The sequence below is a fragment of the Neodiprion lecontei genome, chromosome 2, assembly GCF_021901455.1.
Source record: "Neodiprion lecontei isolate iyNeoLeco1 chromosome 2, iyNeoLeco1.1, whole genome shotgun sequence".
NCBI classification, from domain to species: Eukaryota; Metazoa; Arthropoda; class Insecta; order Hymenoptera; family Diprionidae; genus Neodiprion; species Neodiprion lecontei.
Genome location: NC_060261.1, coordinates 28,429,274 through 28,443,137, shown reverse-complemented (window position 1 = coordinate 28,443,137; position 13,864 = coordinate 28,429,274). Strand labels below are relative to the sequence as shown.

Sequence of the window (13,864 nt, the reverse complement as noted above, 5' to 3'; positions counted from 1 at the left end):
ATTACCTCTTGTATATTAAGTAAATTTTCAAAATAAAATTATGAATAAATACAAAGTAAATATGTTACAATTTATTTTCTGATGGTAACGGATTTATTGATAATTTAATAGAGAATGTGTAATCTCGCTTGTTGATCAGTGATTTTTCATGGAATTTGAATCAAATTTTTAAACTTTAACATAGATAAATTGCATCGAATCAATCAAAGGATTTCAATTTAATCATTGAAATTTATTGACCTTTAATTGTGTTGATTCTTGTCGAATCACAAAGGATACAACTATTAAATTTCGAGGATTAACACAAAATAGGTTCTGCAAATTTCAAAACAAACGTGACCCTCGTTTTGAGACTAATCAAGCAAATTTTTCTGCTGTATAATAATATTCATCAAAAGACTTTTGCCAACCTGTTCAGCTTTTGTACAAACATTAAAAAAAATTTTTTTTACTTCTCGAGGTCTCTTAAATTTTTCTCATTATCAAATTTCAGTGAATCCTCCTAGTGAATAAACTCTTTCTTGAAAATAATCCAATAGTACGGAAAATGATTTCGTATAGAATATATTAGCCAGCGTAACAGATTGTAAATCATGGCGTTGACTCATTTTCGAGAAGTGTTTTCATTCGGCCGGTTATTTTCGCGCCTCAGTACGCTTATCAGTTACCATATTGAGGCAGGCTTTATGAAAATTGCTCCTCGGTTTACAATAAGCGACCGGTAATAGTTTTATCTTGTGCCAGTACTAACCAGGCTTATTGAACCCGCGCAATATTCGTGCGCGGGCAAACATAATCTGCAAACATCCGAATGTGCGATTCCAGTAAAGTTAAAGTTGAACGAGAAAAAAGTGAGAAAAAAAAATACGCGTGGAATTTACGATGTCGATTAGACTAAAAGCGAATAACGAATGAATTCACAAACATTAGTAATTTATAAAAACAGGATTACGCAATCCTGATTTTTATAGATCTGATTATTTAGGGACCAATGTCTTTTTTTTTTTCTTTTTCCAAGAGATTGTTTTTAGAACATAATACAATAGTTCGAATTTTAGGAACTTGAATAACTTTTCATTTCTACGGTCTCAATAACATTGCAAAATGGGACATTTTTTCCTGCATTTCTTCCAATAATTAATTCAACAGTGAAAGTTCGCGAATGCAGTTTATTTCAAGTTGGTTTGAAAGGAAGCTTGGATCTAATGACTTTTAGCATAAGATATTTTTAACCAAATGAGAGAAAACCTTGATTCGTAAACGACATCAATAATCCTAACGGATGAGTAATAAATGTTTTTTAACGTAAAAAATATCAAATTTTCGGCCATAGTTATCATCCAAGGCCTGAAAATTTTGGTAAAGAACAGGGTGAAAATACAGCTGGTACGTATACTGTGTATGTTCAAGAATAAGTGACAACAGCGACCATTATTATCACGTTGTAAATCAACCGTGGAAAAATTGAATTCATAAAATTTGCGAAGGTATCCTTTCAACCAGTGTGCAAATTTTTGTAACTGATTATTTGTAATAAGAAACGAAGACTTTGTCTCGTTTCCTCTTGTAATTCGTAGTTGAAACGAAACCTGCAATTAAAAATTACCTTCAAAAACGAAACAAAATTGGATGCGAAATGAAATACAACTTGGAGGAGTAATTTAATTTCAACTGGTTTCAAAAGTATAGTTTATCGTTGAAAACAAAATATACTGTCTTTATAACATAGTCGTTGATTTTTTTTCCAATTACAAATTATAAGGGTTATTACTTTTCACTTCGTTTCAGTAGTAATTTGTAATCGACAAAAAATTTGCTTACTACGGTTATTGATAAATTTGTAATTTGTAATTGATAACAAATTCATCAAATTTGGTGATTCACATATTTGTAATTCGTAATTGAAAAAAAATGCACTGACCTGATTAATAAGTTTGTAATCTCTAAGTGAAAACAAATTCACTAACTTTGGCGATTGATGCTTTTGCAATTTGTAATTAAAAACAAATTCACCAACTTTGGCGATTGATGCACTTGTAATTTGTAATTGAAAACAAATTCATCAACTTTGGTGATTCATATATTTGTAATTCGTAATTGAAAACAAATTCATCAACAAATTCACCTATTTTGGCGATTGATGCTTTTGCAATTTGTAATTGAAAACAAATTCACCAACTTTGGCGATTGATGCATTTGTAATTTGTAATTGAAAATAAATTTACTTACTTTAGTGATTGATATATTTTTAAATAATTTATTTTCATTTCAATTCCAACTCACTTCTCCAATTTGTAATTTGAATGTAACCGAATACTGCCCAACGCCGTTTTCAATCCCATTCGTCCGTATATATCGTGTCTACAAGTAGTCGTAGGCGCGTTATGGTCAGACGCAGGCAAAGCCGACGCATCCGGCGCAACGCGTCGGGAATTCGCGTTTAATCTAAAGCTTCTAAGCGGGCAGTGCGACCCGGTCTTCCGATCGGGAACCGCTTCATCTGATTGCTGTCGTCTCCTCGGCAGCTTTCAAGTTTTTGGAAATTTAGGCAGGGGTCATAATGAGAGTAAGCTTTTCCACCGGGTAAGAGTGGCTTTTTTTTTCTATCACGAAAGTCAGTAATTTCGACGAATCTTCATTTGACGTTACTATAACTTTTTGCCGTTTTTTATTCTCGCTCCAGCCTGTGAAGTGTCTGTAAGTTGTAAAATTTCCAGCTTTTACTCATCACTAAAAGAACACGGCTAACTATTAAGTCAAACACGTAGCTATGAACCTCATGTGCGGTGTAAAATGTTTGTTATTCTGTGAAAACAAAATTTGAACATTAGATTAGACGAGATTTAATGTCTTTTCTTATCGATTTAGGTATTTGTCGAATATATTTTTTTGATGTACGTGGTTTAGCATTAGTTATGAATGGCTTGTTTGTTTCTTCGTCAGTGGAACTAAATAGAATTTTAACCCAGAATATTTGATTAAAAATTTATGAAGAAATTCAAACATCTTTTTATGTAGTTTCTGTTAATATTACTGGATTTGCAGAGATTTTTAGAGAATGCGTGTGTCATTTTTGTTCACGTTTTTTGAAATATACCTTCGTAAGTTTTTATCCGCTTTTGAAGCGTTTGTTAATTGAGTAATTTTAGGTACAAAGAATGTGTTTATTCCCATGGAAATTGCTCGCGAAAAGGAAGCATAGATTTTCATCAAGGATTTCACAATATGCAACAATGAATATGATAGATAATCGTATATATTCTTTCGATAAGTCATGTAAAACGTCGTTTTCGATATTCGATGGTAAGAAAGCCGTCGCAAATTTTTTTGAACTATTTCGCATTGTAAGAAATTTGGTGTTCTGACAAATAGTACTTTGAAAATCAGATATATGAACATGCAGTTTTAATAGAGAATTCTCATGCCTCGATTTAAAAAGATTCCGATATCATGCAAAAAAGAGGCAAATTACAATTACGTGCTTTTGATTAAATCGTTAATTATTTTTTATCCGAACTAATATTCATTCGTAATATACAAGTTCTCTTCTTCAAAATGCTTCAAGTCGTAGATCTTTCGTCTTTTGTTAATTGTTTTTCTTCCAAACAAATTGACATCTACCGATTTCTACAAATTTTTACTTAGAATAAAATTTTTGTTCTCTGAAAAATGGCGTTTCATTTTCATTACTCATTTAATGCTCAGAATCCCGTTACAACGAAAAACTTTGCAGGCCACAATTCGTGAAGTAATATATGCGGAACAAAAAATTGTATACGTGTAATCAAATAAGTGTCACAATCACATTTGACTGGCAGAAAAATTTTCGACAAATAATTGGCAAGATCATTGTTTTGGCTTCTACTGAATCCATTCGTCCCATCAATTCCTAATACTTCTATGAGTAAGTATTTTCTCACACATTCATGTATTTCTCAGCTCGTAACAAATAGCCTGTGGCGTTTATACCTACGCATATTTGATTAAGTACTCGTGTAATATTTCTAGAGTAAAACTACAGGCTGGACGTGATAACAAGTTGGATGACGATCGCACGTCACGCTACTTTAATTAATTGACGAAACCGAGCTTCGCGAGTTTAGATTAATAACCACACTTCCATTATTCATATGCGCGTTATTTCTCTGACCACACGGTGGCTTTTCACTATATTCATGACCGTCACGCCTACATCTACTTCCCACCTTAGAACTGAAATTAATTGGTCCTCCAGTTACTCCATTTTTACTCGGTATGCGAAAGAAGCTGAAGCAATGATAAAACAGGAAGAAAATATCAGACACTAAGCGTTCATTATGTTTATTTTGTATTTCTATATCATGGTATTATTTGTTCAGACCCTCATAAACAAAACTACGTAATTTCGACGAGCTTGAAAATATAAAATCTCATTTGAAGTGAGAAAAAAATTGATCCTCATCACTTGTAGAGGGACGCTATTGTGGCATTAAATGAGGAAAATTACAATTCAATATGACGGTTCGCCATTTGTAAAATCGATGAGAATAGTCGATACCATGATCGATTAACGAAAAATTGCCGTGATTTAATTATTTGCAATCACTGGTTCAATTACCGCGTTAGAAAAATTCCAATATTTTCTTATCGTGAATTTTTTGGAACAAGACGGAATGTGAAAATATTAACTTTTGTCGTGTTACGGTATTGTTTTAGTGGCGCAACATACTAGATACGATACGTGAACCGGAGGTCTAAGCTGTGACTGATCAAATGACGGTGAAACGAAACGATCGACGCAATGACGTCGACGATCCAAACATCTTCTGCAACGGAGACACGCGAAAAATTTGGCCGCTACTGAACAGAAGAGCGATTACGACTTCCGATGATTCTGCTTATCAGGCCGATGCTGGCGTACCGGAACCCGGTCTTTTTCTCAACACGTCGAACGCTTCCCAGCGACAAAAGGAATCCCGGCTTTTGTGCCAGGTGGTTGTTTAAATATAATTTTTTACTTTTGTCCGAGACACACGCAGAGGAAGTTGTTAAATTTACAAAATATCGTCAAAAAAGTCTTTCATCAATTTAAAGAAATGGTGCTTGATTTAATAAACTTGCGATCAGAACAAATCTAGCTACGTTTATTAGAGCTAAAAAAAAAAAAACACTTCTTTCGCCGTGTACGATAAGATACTAAAAAACTTTTTTGTGTGTTCTTCACCTGCGTTTTTCCAGATTTCCCGCAATCCTTTGCTGAACGTGAGTTATTCCGAGTCTTTCAAAGCCACTCAAAATCTTGCGCAATCCGACTGAATTCCTAAAATTTATTTGAATCTCCTTGAAATTGTTTTAAATTGTACTTATCTCGCGTAAAAATGCTGTGAACGAGAAAGATGAAAGAAATTAAATAGACTTTGAATCACTTTGGAACTTGTGAAATTTTTCGAACAGTAGAATGTCTGAAAATGTATTAGAGTTTTTAAAAACTGTATTTCAAATGGTATTAGACCGAATTGGAAGCCGTTTCAAGTCACTAATACGATCTCATGAAAATCTTTAAAACCGTTTTGAACGATTCAATTTCATTTGCTATTACATACGGAGTTAAAAGCAACTAAAGTTTAACCAAATTGTGAAAAATTGTTGTTGAATTGCTCTTAATAAATCGTTCGTAGTCTCTCAAAATCCAACGGAGCTTTTCATTAAGCACACAACAAATTAAGTTTTTCAAACCACCAAAACACCGTGAACCTGTTGGAAACGATTATCACTTTCCTGAAATCGTAGAACACAACGTTGAAAATTGTTAGAATCTTTTGAATAATATATAAAATCCCGCGAAACCCGAAATGCCAGGTTATCAGTGGCGAATATCAACTGCTGGGTAATATTTGGAATGGTTTCATTTAAAACGAGCATTTGAAATATAAATGGCATTCCGCATTTAACATTTTAAAAGTTCTCAATGCAACCGTTCACATTTGCCAATTTAAATTACGTTTTTGAATTTCCATTTTCACTTTACCCAGAAGTACGAACATTATTGACAATTGAACAACAATCTGAAGAGAAATGCTTTTTCGTTTCTAATAGCAGGATCCGGAGAGTTTCCACTGCGCGATTGGTCCCATTTTATTGGTGGCTCAGTGCTTCGGCTTACTTCCGGTTTGCGGGGTTTTGAGTGCCTCGTCCAGAGGTTTGGCCTTCCGGAGAAGAACCTTACGCGCCATTTATGCCTCCGTTTTAACCCTGACGATGCTGGTCGTTGCGCTTTCTTCCATCGTTCACATGGTCAGGTCCGTCGACACTCAGACTTTCGAGATAAAAGGTGAGTGTGAACCTGCAGGAAAGCTCAAGTACTTGCATTTTTAACTTCGTGCAAAAAAAATGTATTTTTTTTAAAACGAAAGTAATAAAATCGTGATTATTAGATTAATTTTTCTTCGACTGCGTAACAGTACTGAGGAATAATATTTGGATTGAAAAATTATGAAAAACCAACACTGTTCAAGATATTTTTCGCAAGAAACTAAAACGCGATTATCATGTCAAAAAACAATTTTTTTCAATTCAAAACTCGAATAATTTAATTATTGCAAGAAAATACAATTTTTTAAAATTTTCAATATGAACCTATGATTGTAGAAAAAAAAAACGTGTTCTGAATTTTATAAATATCTCTTTTCGTTGTCGAGTTATATCCAATAATTCAATAGCTGATACTGGAAAGGTTTGAAAAATTTGTGATTTAAGTACAAATTGAGTTGAAAATTTCAAAGGATTGAAAAACTCTTCCTTCGATAATAAAAAAAATTAAGTAAATCGAAAATTCGAATTCAAAATCTTGAACGATTTCACCTCATAGCTTTACTGATCACAGCAACAAAACTCATTTTCACTTTGTGTTCAGAACTATATTTTTTTGTTACGCCAATAAATAAAAATAACTAAGGACTGTACAGTAAACGTAAATAGAAGTTTCTTTTCATGAGTAAAAATCTCTTTTCCCGTTAGAGTTATGTTTGTTAAATCAAGCGCAGATGCGATTTATTTGGAAACATGTTCAGAGTTGAACTGATTGAAAAAATTAAAAACAAAATAATAATTACCACGACAAAATCACGAGTGGCGATAGTAATTTTCTAAACGTTATCAGAGCACAATATATTACACACCTACTACGTCTTTGTGTGAGATAAGCATTTTGAGCCCTTAAAAGCCTCGCTAAAAGCTGCCGCGCCGTGCGTTGATTAGATAGGATGAAAGACCGTATCATTCAAGTGTCGATCATTGAATAGTGTCGCAAAAAATTGATAAACAATTGTAGATAAATGTTACAGTTATCTTTTGTTTTCATTTATGCACTGAGAGAAATTTTTAGTTCCGGTTACCGCTCAGTCCTTAATTATTTTCATTTTTTACCAAAATCGAAAAATATAGTTTTGGTTAGAAGTTGAAAATTAGTTTTCTAACTGTTACCGGAAAGTCTAGTATCCGTTACTATTTTTTCTCATTACCATCACTGTTACCATATTTTCTTATAACTGTTGCGAAAATTTAATGCTTGTGCAAGAATAAATTGACGTTAAAGCATCGTTTAACTAAAAAAGTAGAGTAAACCTCACAAGCCGATTTTGCGTTGCAATTACCGAAAAAAGTTCGACTATGACGTGAAAAAAAAAAAAAAATTTGATTAAAAAGCTTCTTCGCTATGAAGATATTTGAAATACAGCTAAAAGCGAACAGATATTTTTATGGGCTCACAATTAACATGAGTTTTAAAAAGTTCCGGACCTTCATTCATCAAATTCGTTTTTTACAGCAGTATAAAATACTCGGAAAAATTAAAATTTGTACAAACTAATTGCTTGTCTCGTAATTGGTTATGATTAAATGCCTCAAATTTTGCGATTGTATGTTTTCATCGATCAGCGATCGGTATTCAACTGGATCATTTTTTTACCAGAAAAATATTCATTTGAATCGAATGAGCTGGCTTTTACGCATTCCAGGCGGAATTGGGGCAGCAACAGCAGGAGCAGTGTTTTACGGAAACAGCGTGTTGGGCTCGTTCCTTTTCTTATGGCTCGCGCCGCGTTGGGCGCCTTTGCAACAGGAATGGAGAGCCATGGAGCAGCTAATTGACAGGTGAAATAATTCGCTGGACTATGCGGAGTGTTGTTTCGTTCCCATAATTTTTCTTTTCTATATCTTTCCTCTTGTGGCTACGGACTAAACTCCAAGTTGGTTGGAAATATTGAATTCACTAAAAACGTTCATCGACGTCTGAAATTGATTGTTCTTTGCCACGAGCGTTCCGCGAAAAATGTATTACCGAATTTCGCGAAGTTGAATTTTGACAAATATACAAGTATCACGCAACCCTCGATTAATTCATCGAATTTTTCCTCTGTAAAACTTGACGAAGAATCATCGAAGCCCCAAGAATAGTTCGAAGATATTCAGCTAACCATTAAAAAATGTTCAATCATTAAGATTTCATACCGTGCGAAGATTTTTTAGCTATTAACGTTGAATGTTTTTGAGACAATTTGAAAATTTTTCATCAAGTTAAATCGTGGACCGGAAATAAATACTAAACGTTCACTGTTAGATGGAAAGAACTAGACAAAAAATACAGTTTCCAATAACAAATAACAATGTCGGTACCAATTCCTGCCTCATTTTTCTAATTCTCATCGCAGGTGGGGTCGTCCTCGATTGAGGCGAAAGTTTTCCGTGATCACCGGAATCGTCTTGACGTGTGCATTGCTGGAACATACACTGAGCATGGTAAAAAACACACCGAATTACAGATGGAACACGACGGCGAACATGAGCCTGAATAATTTCCTTAACGAATATTCACACAATTCACATGAATTTATAATCAGCGTCTGTAAGTGGAAATTTGCTGTATTTCGTTTCATCGTATTGCTGTAATTGCTTGTGTTCGATTCTTTGAACAATTTTATTCCGACAATATTTTATTCAACGTAATACTTTGGAACAGAATTTTCACTGATCTGCTCCAACGGAAGATAGTATCAGATTGAGATTGAGTTTTTATCGAAATATTGAGTTCGTTCAAAGCGTTACAACAAGACTCTTGACATTTTCACGAAGTTCACGCTCTGCTAGAGTATAAAGATATGTACATCGGTTCCGTGGTGTTATTGAATAAAAAAAAAAAAACGTATTCTCTTACAAGGGAGAAACTTCACTTTCTCTTATCACAAATTTCACAGGGTTGAAGTTTTGCTGACTCTCAAGTTCACGATGATACAATAAATGAACTGCGGCAATGTAAATGATAAATTACAGCCAAAGTTTTACTGATAACGAAAGAAAATACCTCACCGAATTTTGCTGTAAGAGAAAACCCGTTAAATTCCACCGAAGAATATATTCCTTAGTTTTCGTTAAATGAATATCTAATTGATTCGTGGATGATCTAACCGTTTCGCTCAAAGTTTGCGTGAGATTTAGTGAGACTTTTATCGCGTGAATCAAGTTAAATTCATCTTTACTCTTTCCCAAAATTATCGCAGGGGGCTACAACCTTGCAGTTGGAATGTTTCTATTCGTCGTGAGCAAGATAGCCACCTTCACGTGGAACTTCACCGACCTTTTCGTGATGTTGGTAAGAATCTAAGCTACAGTATTCGGTCCGTATAGAGAGTGATTCAGGGAATAAACGCAAAATATGGTTCTTTGTTTCTCATCCATGAATAATACAGCGCGATGAATTCAGCAACAAAAGTGACGTCCGAATACTTGAATCTTGGAAACAAAAAATGAAAAATTGAAAAATCCATCAGATTAAACAAAATTGCTGTTTCTCTTTCTTTTTTTTTTTTTTTTTTCTTTTGCTACTCATCTTAACCGAACACAAAAAGTTTTCCGATTCAGTGGAAGATGATCTGTCGATTTTAATCGAATAGAAAATTACGAAAAAAATTGACTTTCCTTTATTCAATTTTCAGTCGACATTGGGTCCTCTTTGCCTCAAAGTCGATCAAATTCGAATATACTTTACCAAACTTTACGAAACTCGCCAATTCACAGCAGCAGATGGTCAACCGAAGCTGCGTGTTAAATACGTTGCGATACAGAATGCAGCTTCGGTTGCCTATCCGCAGGCGTTGAGCGGCAAGTTTCACGGGAAACTCAAGGCATAAACTCCTCAACCGATTTCCCATTTTACTGTATAATCGTGGCATTGACACTTCCGTTTTCGATTAGGTGTCAACCGGGTTGGCGGAGAGATTCAAGACCCTGAACACGAGGATGACGTCGGCGAACGCGACGACTCCAACGATCGTTGAATGGAGGGTGCTGAGAGAGAATTACGCAGCTCTGAGCGCCCTGGTCAAGCGAGTCGACAACGACGTGTCGCCGATAGTCTTACTTTCATTTGCGAACAATCTCTACTTCATTTGCCTTCAGCTGCTCAACGGCTTGTCGTAAGACCGATACACGGTAGAACCTCCTTGTTTTTTACAGCTCGGTCCTGGCGTATTTACCAACCTAGAGAGCACAAAACTTGAAGTTATCAGAAAAAAAAAAAACTTCTGAAGAATGTACCATGTCCCACCTTTTCACGTCTATAAAGCCCCAAGGACATCTTATAGACTTATTTTTGACGAATTCCAGTCGCGTGCTGTTTGGGAATGATCTCAAAAATTGCTGAACTGATTTTTACGAAATTTCAACAGAAGTTTCTGCATTGTCTCCAAAGTGTCGTGGGAGGGATAAACCGAAGTTATCAACGAGTCTATAAAAACATGGTTGGATTTTGTTTCAACGGCGTAGGAATTACCGAAAGCGTTTTGCGAATGGTACTTTAAAGTTTGCCACGCTGCTAGGGACTAAAAAGTCGTTCCGGTGATCGAATGGACTTGTCGAGGATATAAACCCGTGGAAGTTGAATGGACAAATTAGTTTCATCTCAATAATCAATGTACATTTCGGTAATTTGCTCTATCGTAACTTGAATTTTCAGAATCTTGCATTTCGGAACTTTGAGCTTACGGTTTCTTCAAAGTCAGATTTTTTTACTTCAAGTTTTGCCACTAAATAACTAGGAATTAAGCGCTTTCGGAACTTTCCAAATTCGAAACTTGAATCCCGTCCCTGGTATGTAGACCAGATTTCAAAAGCGGTTTATTGGGTCATCACTCCGAGTTGACAGCGACGAGGTTCTACTGCATTCTTTTCTAATAGGCAACTCAAAATTACTTATGCAGGCATATTCTAATCTTCACTCGCTTTCGCTTTGCCCATTTAAAAATGGAGGAGGCCGGATGAGGACGGAATCCTAAACTCGGTGTACTTCTTCGGTTCCTTTGCGTTCCTCGTCGCACGGACTGTTGGCGTCACTCTACTTGCGGCCAGAATTAACGACCAGAGCAGAATCGCCTTACCCGTGCTTTACACTTGCCCTGCTAAGGCTTACTGCATCGAGGTAATGGTTTATAAAATTTTTTCAAATTTACTTAGAGTAAATTAGGGTGCAGCAAAATTTTATAACGGGTTATGACAGTCACCAAGTTTTATGATGGCATCATAGATTTCCTCGAGTATGAAATCACTGAGCAATTTTTTAATTGATCCTACTCGTAACAATTTATTTTATTTTCAAATGAAACGAGCCGGCACGCTAACCATTTGGTTTCTTTTTCTTCACTCCAAGATACATGTGATTGGTGAATAATGGAATTCTCGTCTCTATATCTCTCAGAATAAATAATTAAATGAGTATGTTTCCAATTAAATCATCTTTCTAGTGTTCACTTTCTGAAACCTTTTGTTTTTTGGTGTAATGATTTCTCTTCACGAATCGAGTCTGTGGATTTCGGAATGTCTTGTCCTGGTGATAATTGCTTTGTTTTTCTCAATTTCACAGACACAGAGACTTGAACATCAGCTCGCGACTGACGACATCGCGTTATCTGGATTACGGTTCTTCTCAATCACGAGAAACTTCATGCTGGCGGTGAGTGTTTTGATTCCACGTACAAATAATGAAAAATATCAACTACCGTGGTGACGAATTCTATCGCAGCTTTCATAATAAAAATTTGAATTTTGCTACTTCAGATCGCTTAAAACCCATCCCGCCATCATACTTCCATGAAATACATTAGAATCGGTCATCGACTAATTTATGAATTTTATCGTAGAAAGAAATTATTCATGTCTACAAATTTTTCTGAAATATTCTTCGTTGTATTTTTAAAATTTCCTGGTATATCTCTTAAGTGTTTCAATTTTTACATAAACTCATTTCGTCATACACTTGTCGACAGATTGATTTTGTGACAAGCGTAATCTCTAATAATTTTCAAATTTCCTGATTTTCAGATAGCTGGAGCCATCGTCACGTACGAAGTTGTCCTTTTACAGTTCAATCTTGCAATAAATCACAAATAAAAACTTGTGACTCGCACTGATGCCGTAAAACAATGGGTGCAAAAATCGACATTGAAATGGAGGTCGTGATTAGTTTTTAAATCATTCAATCACCTCATTATTTTATATCCGTTTTACCGATTGTAAGATAATTTCCTGTTAGCTACAATAAAAATCTCCCGTACATAACATGAACTATGTCTTTGCTTCATAACTATTATCTTATTTAATTTTTTTAATTCTTCATTCCATTCATCGGTACCATTAAAGGCGGAAAACGCCTGATCTCGAGCATTTTGACTGACACCGCTGTGCCATGAGTGGCGGTGCTAGACGGCGGGTAAATTTCTTCCAATGCATTTAATTGCATGATAATTAAAACTTAGCTGTATCGAGTTCAGCAAGAAAGGTTTTGCATCTCCTTTCGTCTCATTTACTTATTGATTTTATTCTCAGCGATTATTACGTTGAAGAATAATTTACATTCAGCGCTGATAAATTTGGTGCAGGATAACAATAGATGCTGCAAATTCGAATTCTAGTGTGATAGATATTTGTCTTTGGCATAGTTTCACCCTGGTTCGACAGTTCAAACATGCAGGTGAGTTGGAAGTGCCGCATTCATTTGTCAAATACACCCTGTTAACTATTCCGTCGCCATCCTTAACTCACGGGAAGCTTACGCTGTGTATTGACTAATTAGACACTAAGGGTAACATCTTACTTTGACTAATTAGAGTAAACTTCTGACATTCTGAAGCTAATTAGTCACATTGTGTCTGTCTGAATTTCCAATGCTGCCAGTTGAAATGTATTCTAGTTGAGAGTATTTGTGAAATCTTGCTTAGCAAAATTTTGTCAATCAAATGTCACCAGGAAATATTCCCCAATCGATTTCGCAATCCCCAATGACACAATGTTTTACCTGAAGAAATTTTCTTTGAAAAAATTTGGCGATCGGAGATATTTTTTTACGCTGGATTCTGGGTAAATATTTTGTACACGAGACAGCCAGTGTCCCGGAGACTAACCCGGACACGACAAGCAATGACGTCTTCGCTCAGGAGGCAGGTCATCAAGGACCTCTCACGTCACCGACTCAACGGGTTCATAGTACAGAGAGTCGTGGTTACATCCACAGATATCTTTCAATCTTGTCCAAATACTCTTTTATTCCGAAGTTCATAATTATTTACAATCTGTCGTACACACGTGTCACACACAATCGCCATAACACACCGCGATGCATCGAAATGCCTTGATTCGTGATCAAGGAACCAGAAATCCGGAACGTAGCTCATGTACATTCCGCGCCCCACGCCGGAGTCCCAACGCGGTCACGTGGACATTTTTAACTCCACGCCGCCGGCGCTGACTTATCAATCATGGCGTCAAGGGCTCCAGCACGCGCATGTAGACCCACCTCGAACCAAAAACTCCTCATTATTTAGCTGCGGGAGCCGTTTAT

At 35.7% G+C, this 13,864-nt stretch overlaps 1 protein-coding gene across 5 annotated transcripts; it reads left to right on the top strand.

The window, feature by feature from the left end:
- Positions 1 to 2,407: 2,407 nt before the first annotated feature.
- Positions 2,408 to 12,558, top strand: LOC107218771 (gustatory receptor 5a for trehalose-like). Of its 5 annotated transcripts, none has more exons than XM_046732970.1 (10): positions 2,408 to 2,566; positions 4,696 to 4,971; positions 6,076 to 6,310; positions 7,995 to 8,130; positions 8,688 to 8,881; positions 9,534 to 9,625; positions 10,228 to 10,448; positions 11,281 to 11,449; positions 11,891 to 11,980; positions 12,349 to 12,558. In XM_046732970.1, the coding sequence occupies exons 2-10, from the start codon at positions 4,753 to 4,755 to the stop codon at positions 12,415 to 12,417; spliced, it is 1,425 nt and encodes a 474-aa protein (XP_046588926.1). In that variant the 5' UTR covers positions 2,408 to 2,566; positions 4,696 to 4,752; the 3' UTR covers positions 12,418 to 12,558. The 5 variants fall into 5 exon arrangements, with proteins under 5 accessions (XP_046588926.1, XP_046588929.1, XP_046588928.1 ...); XM_046732973.1 differs by having other exon boundaries at positions 2,408 to 2,583; positions 8,016 to 8,130; XM_046732972.1 differs by having other exon boundaries at positions 2,454 to 2,583; positions 8,010 to 8,130.
- Positions 12,559 to 13,864: the final 1,306 nt, after the last annotated feature.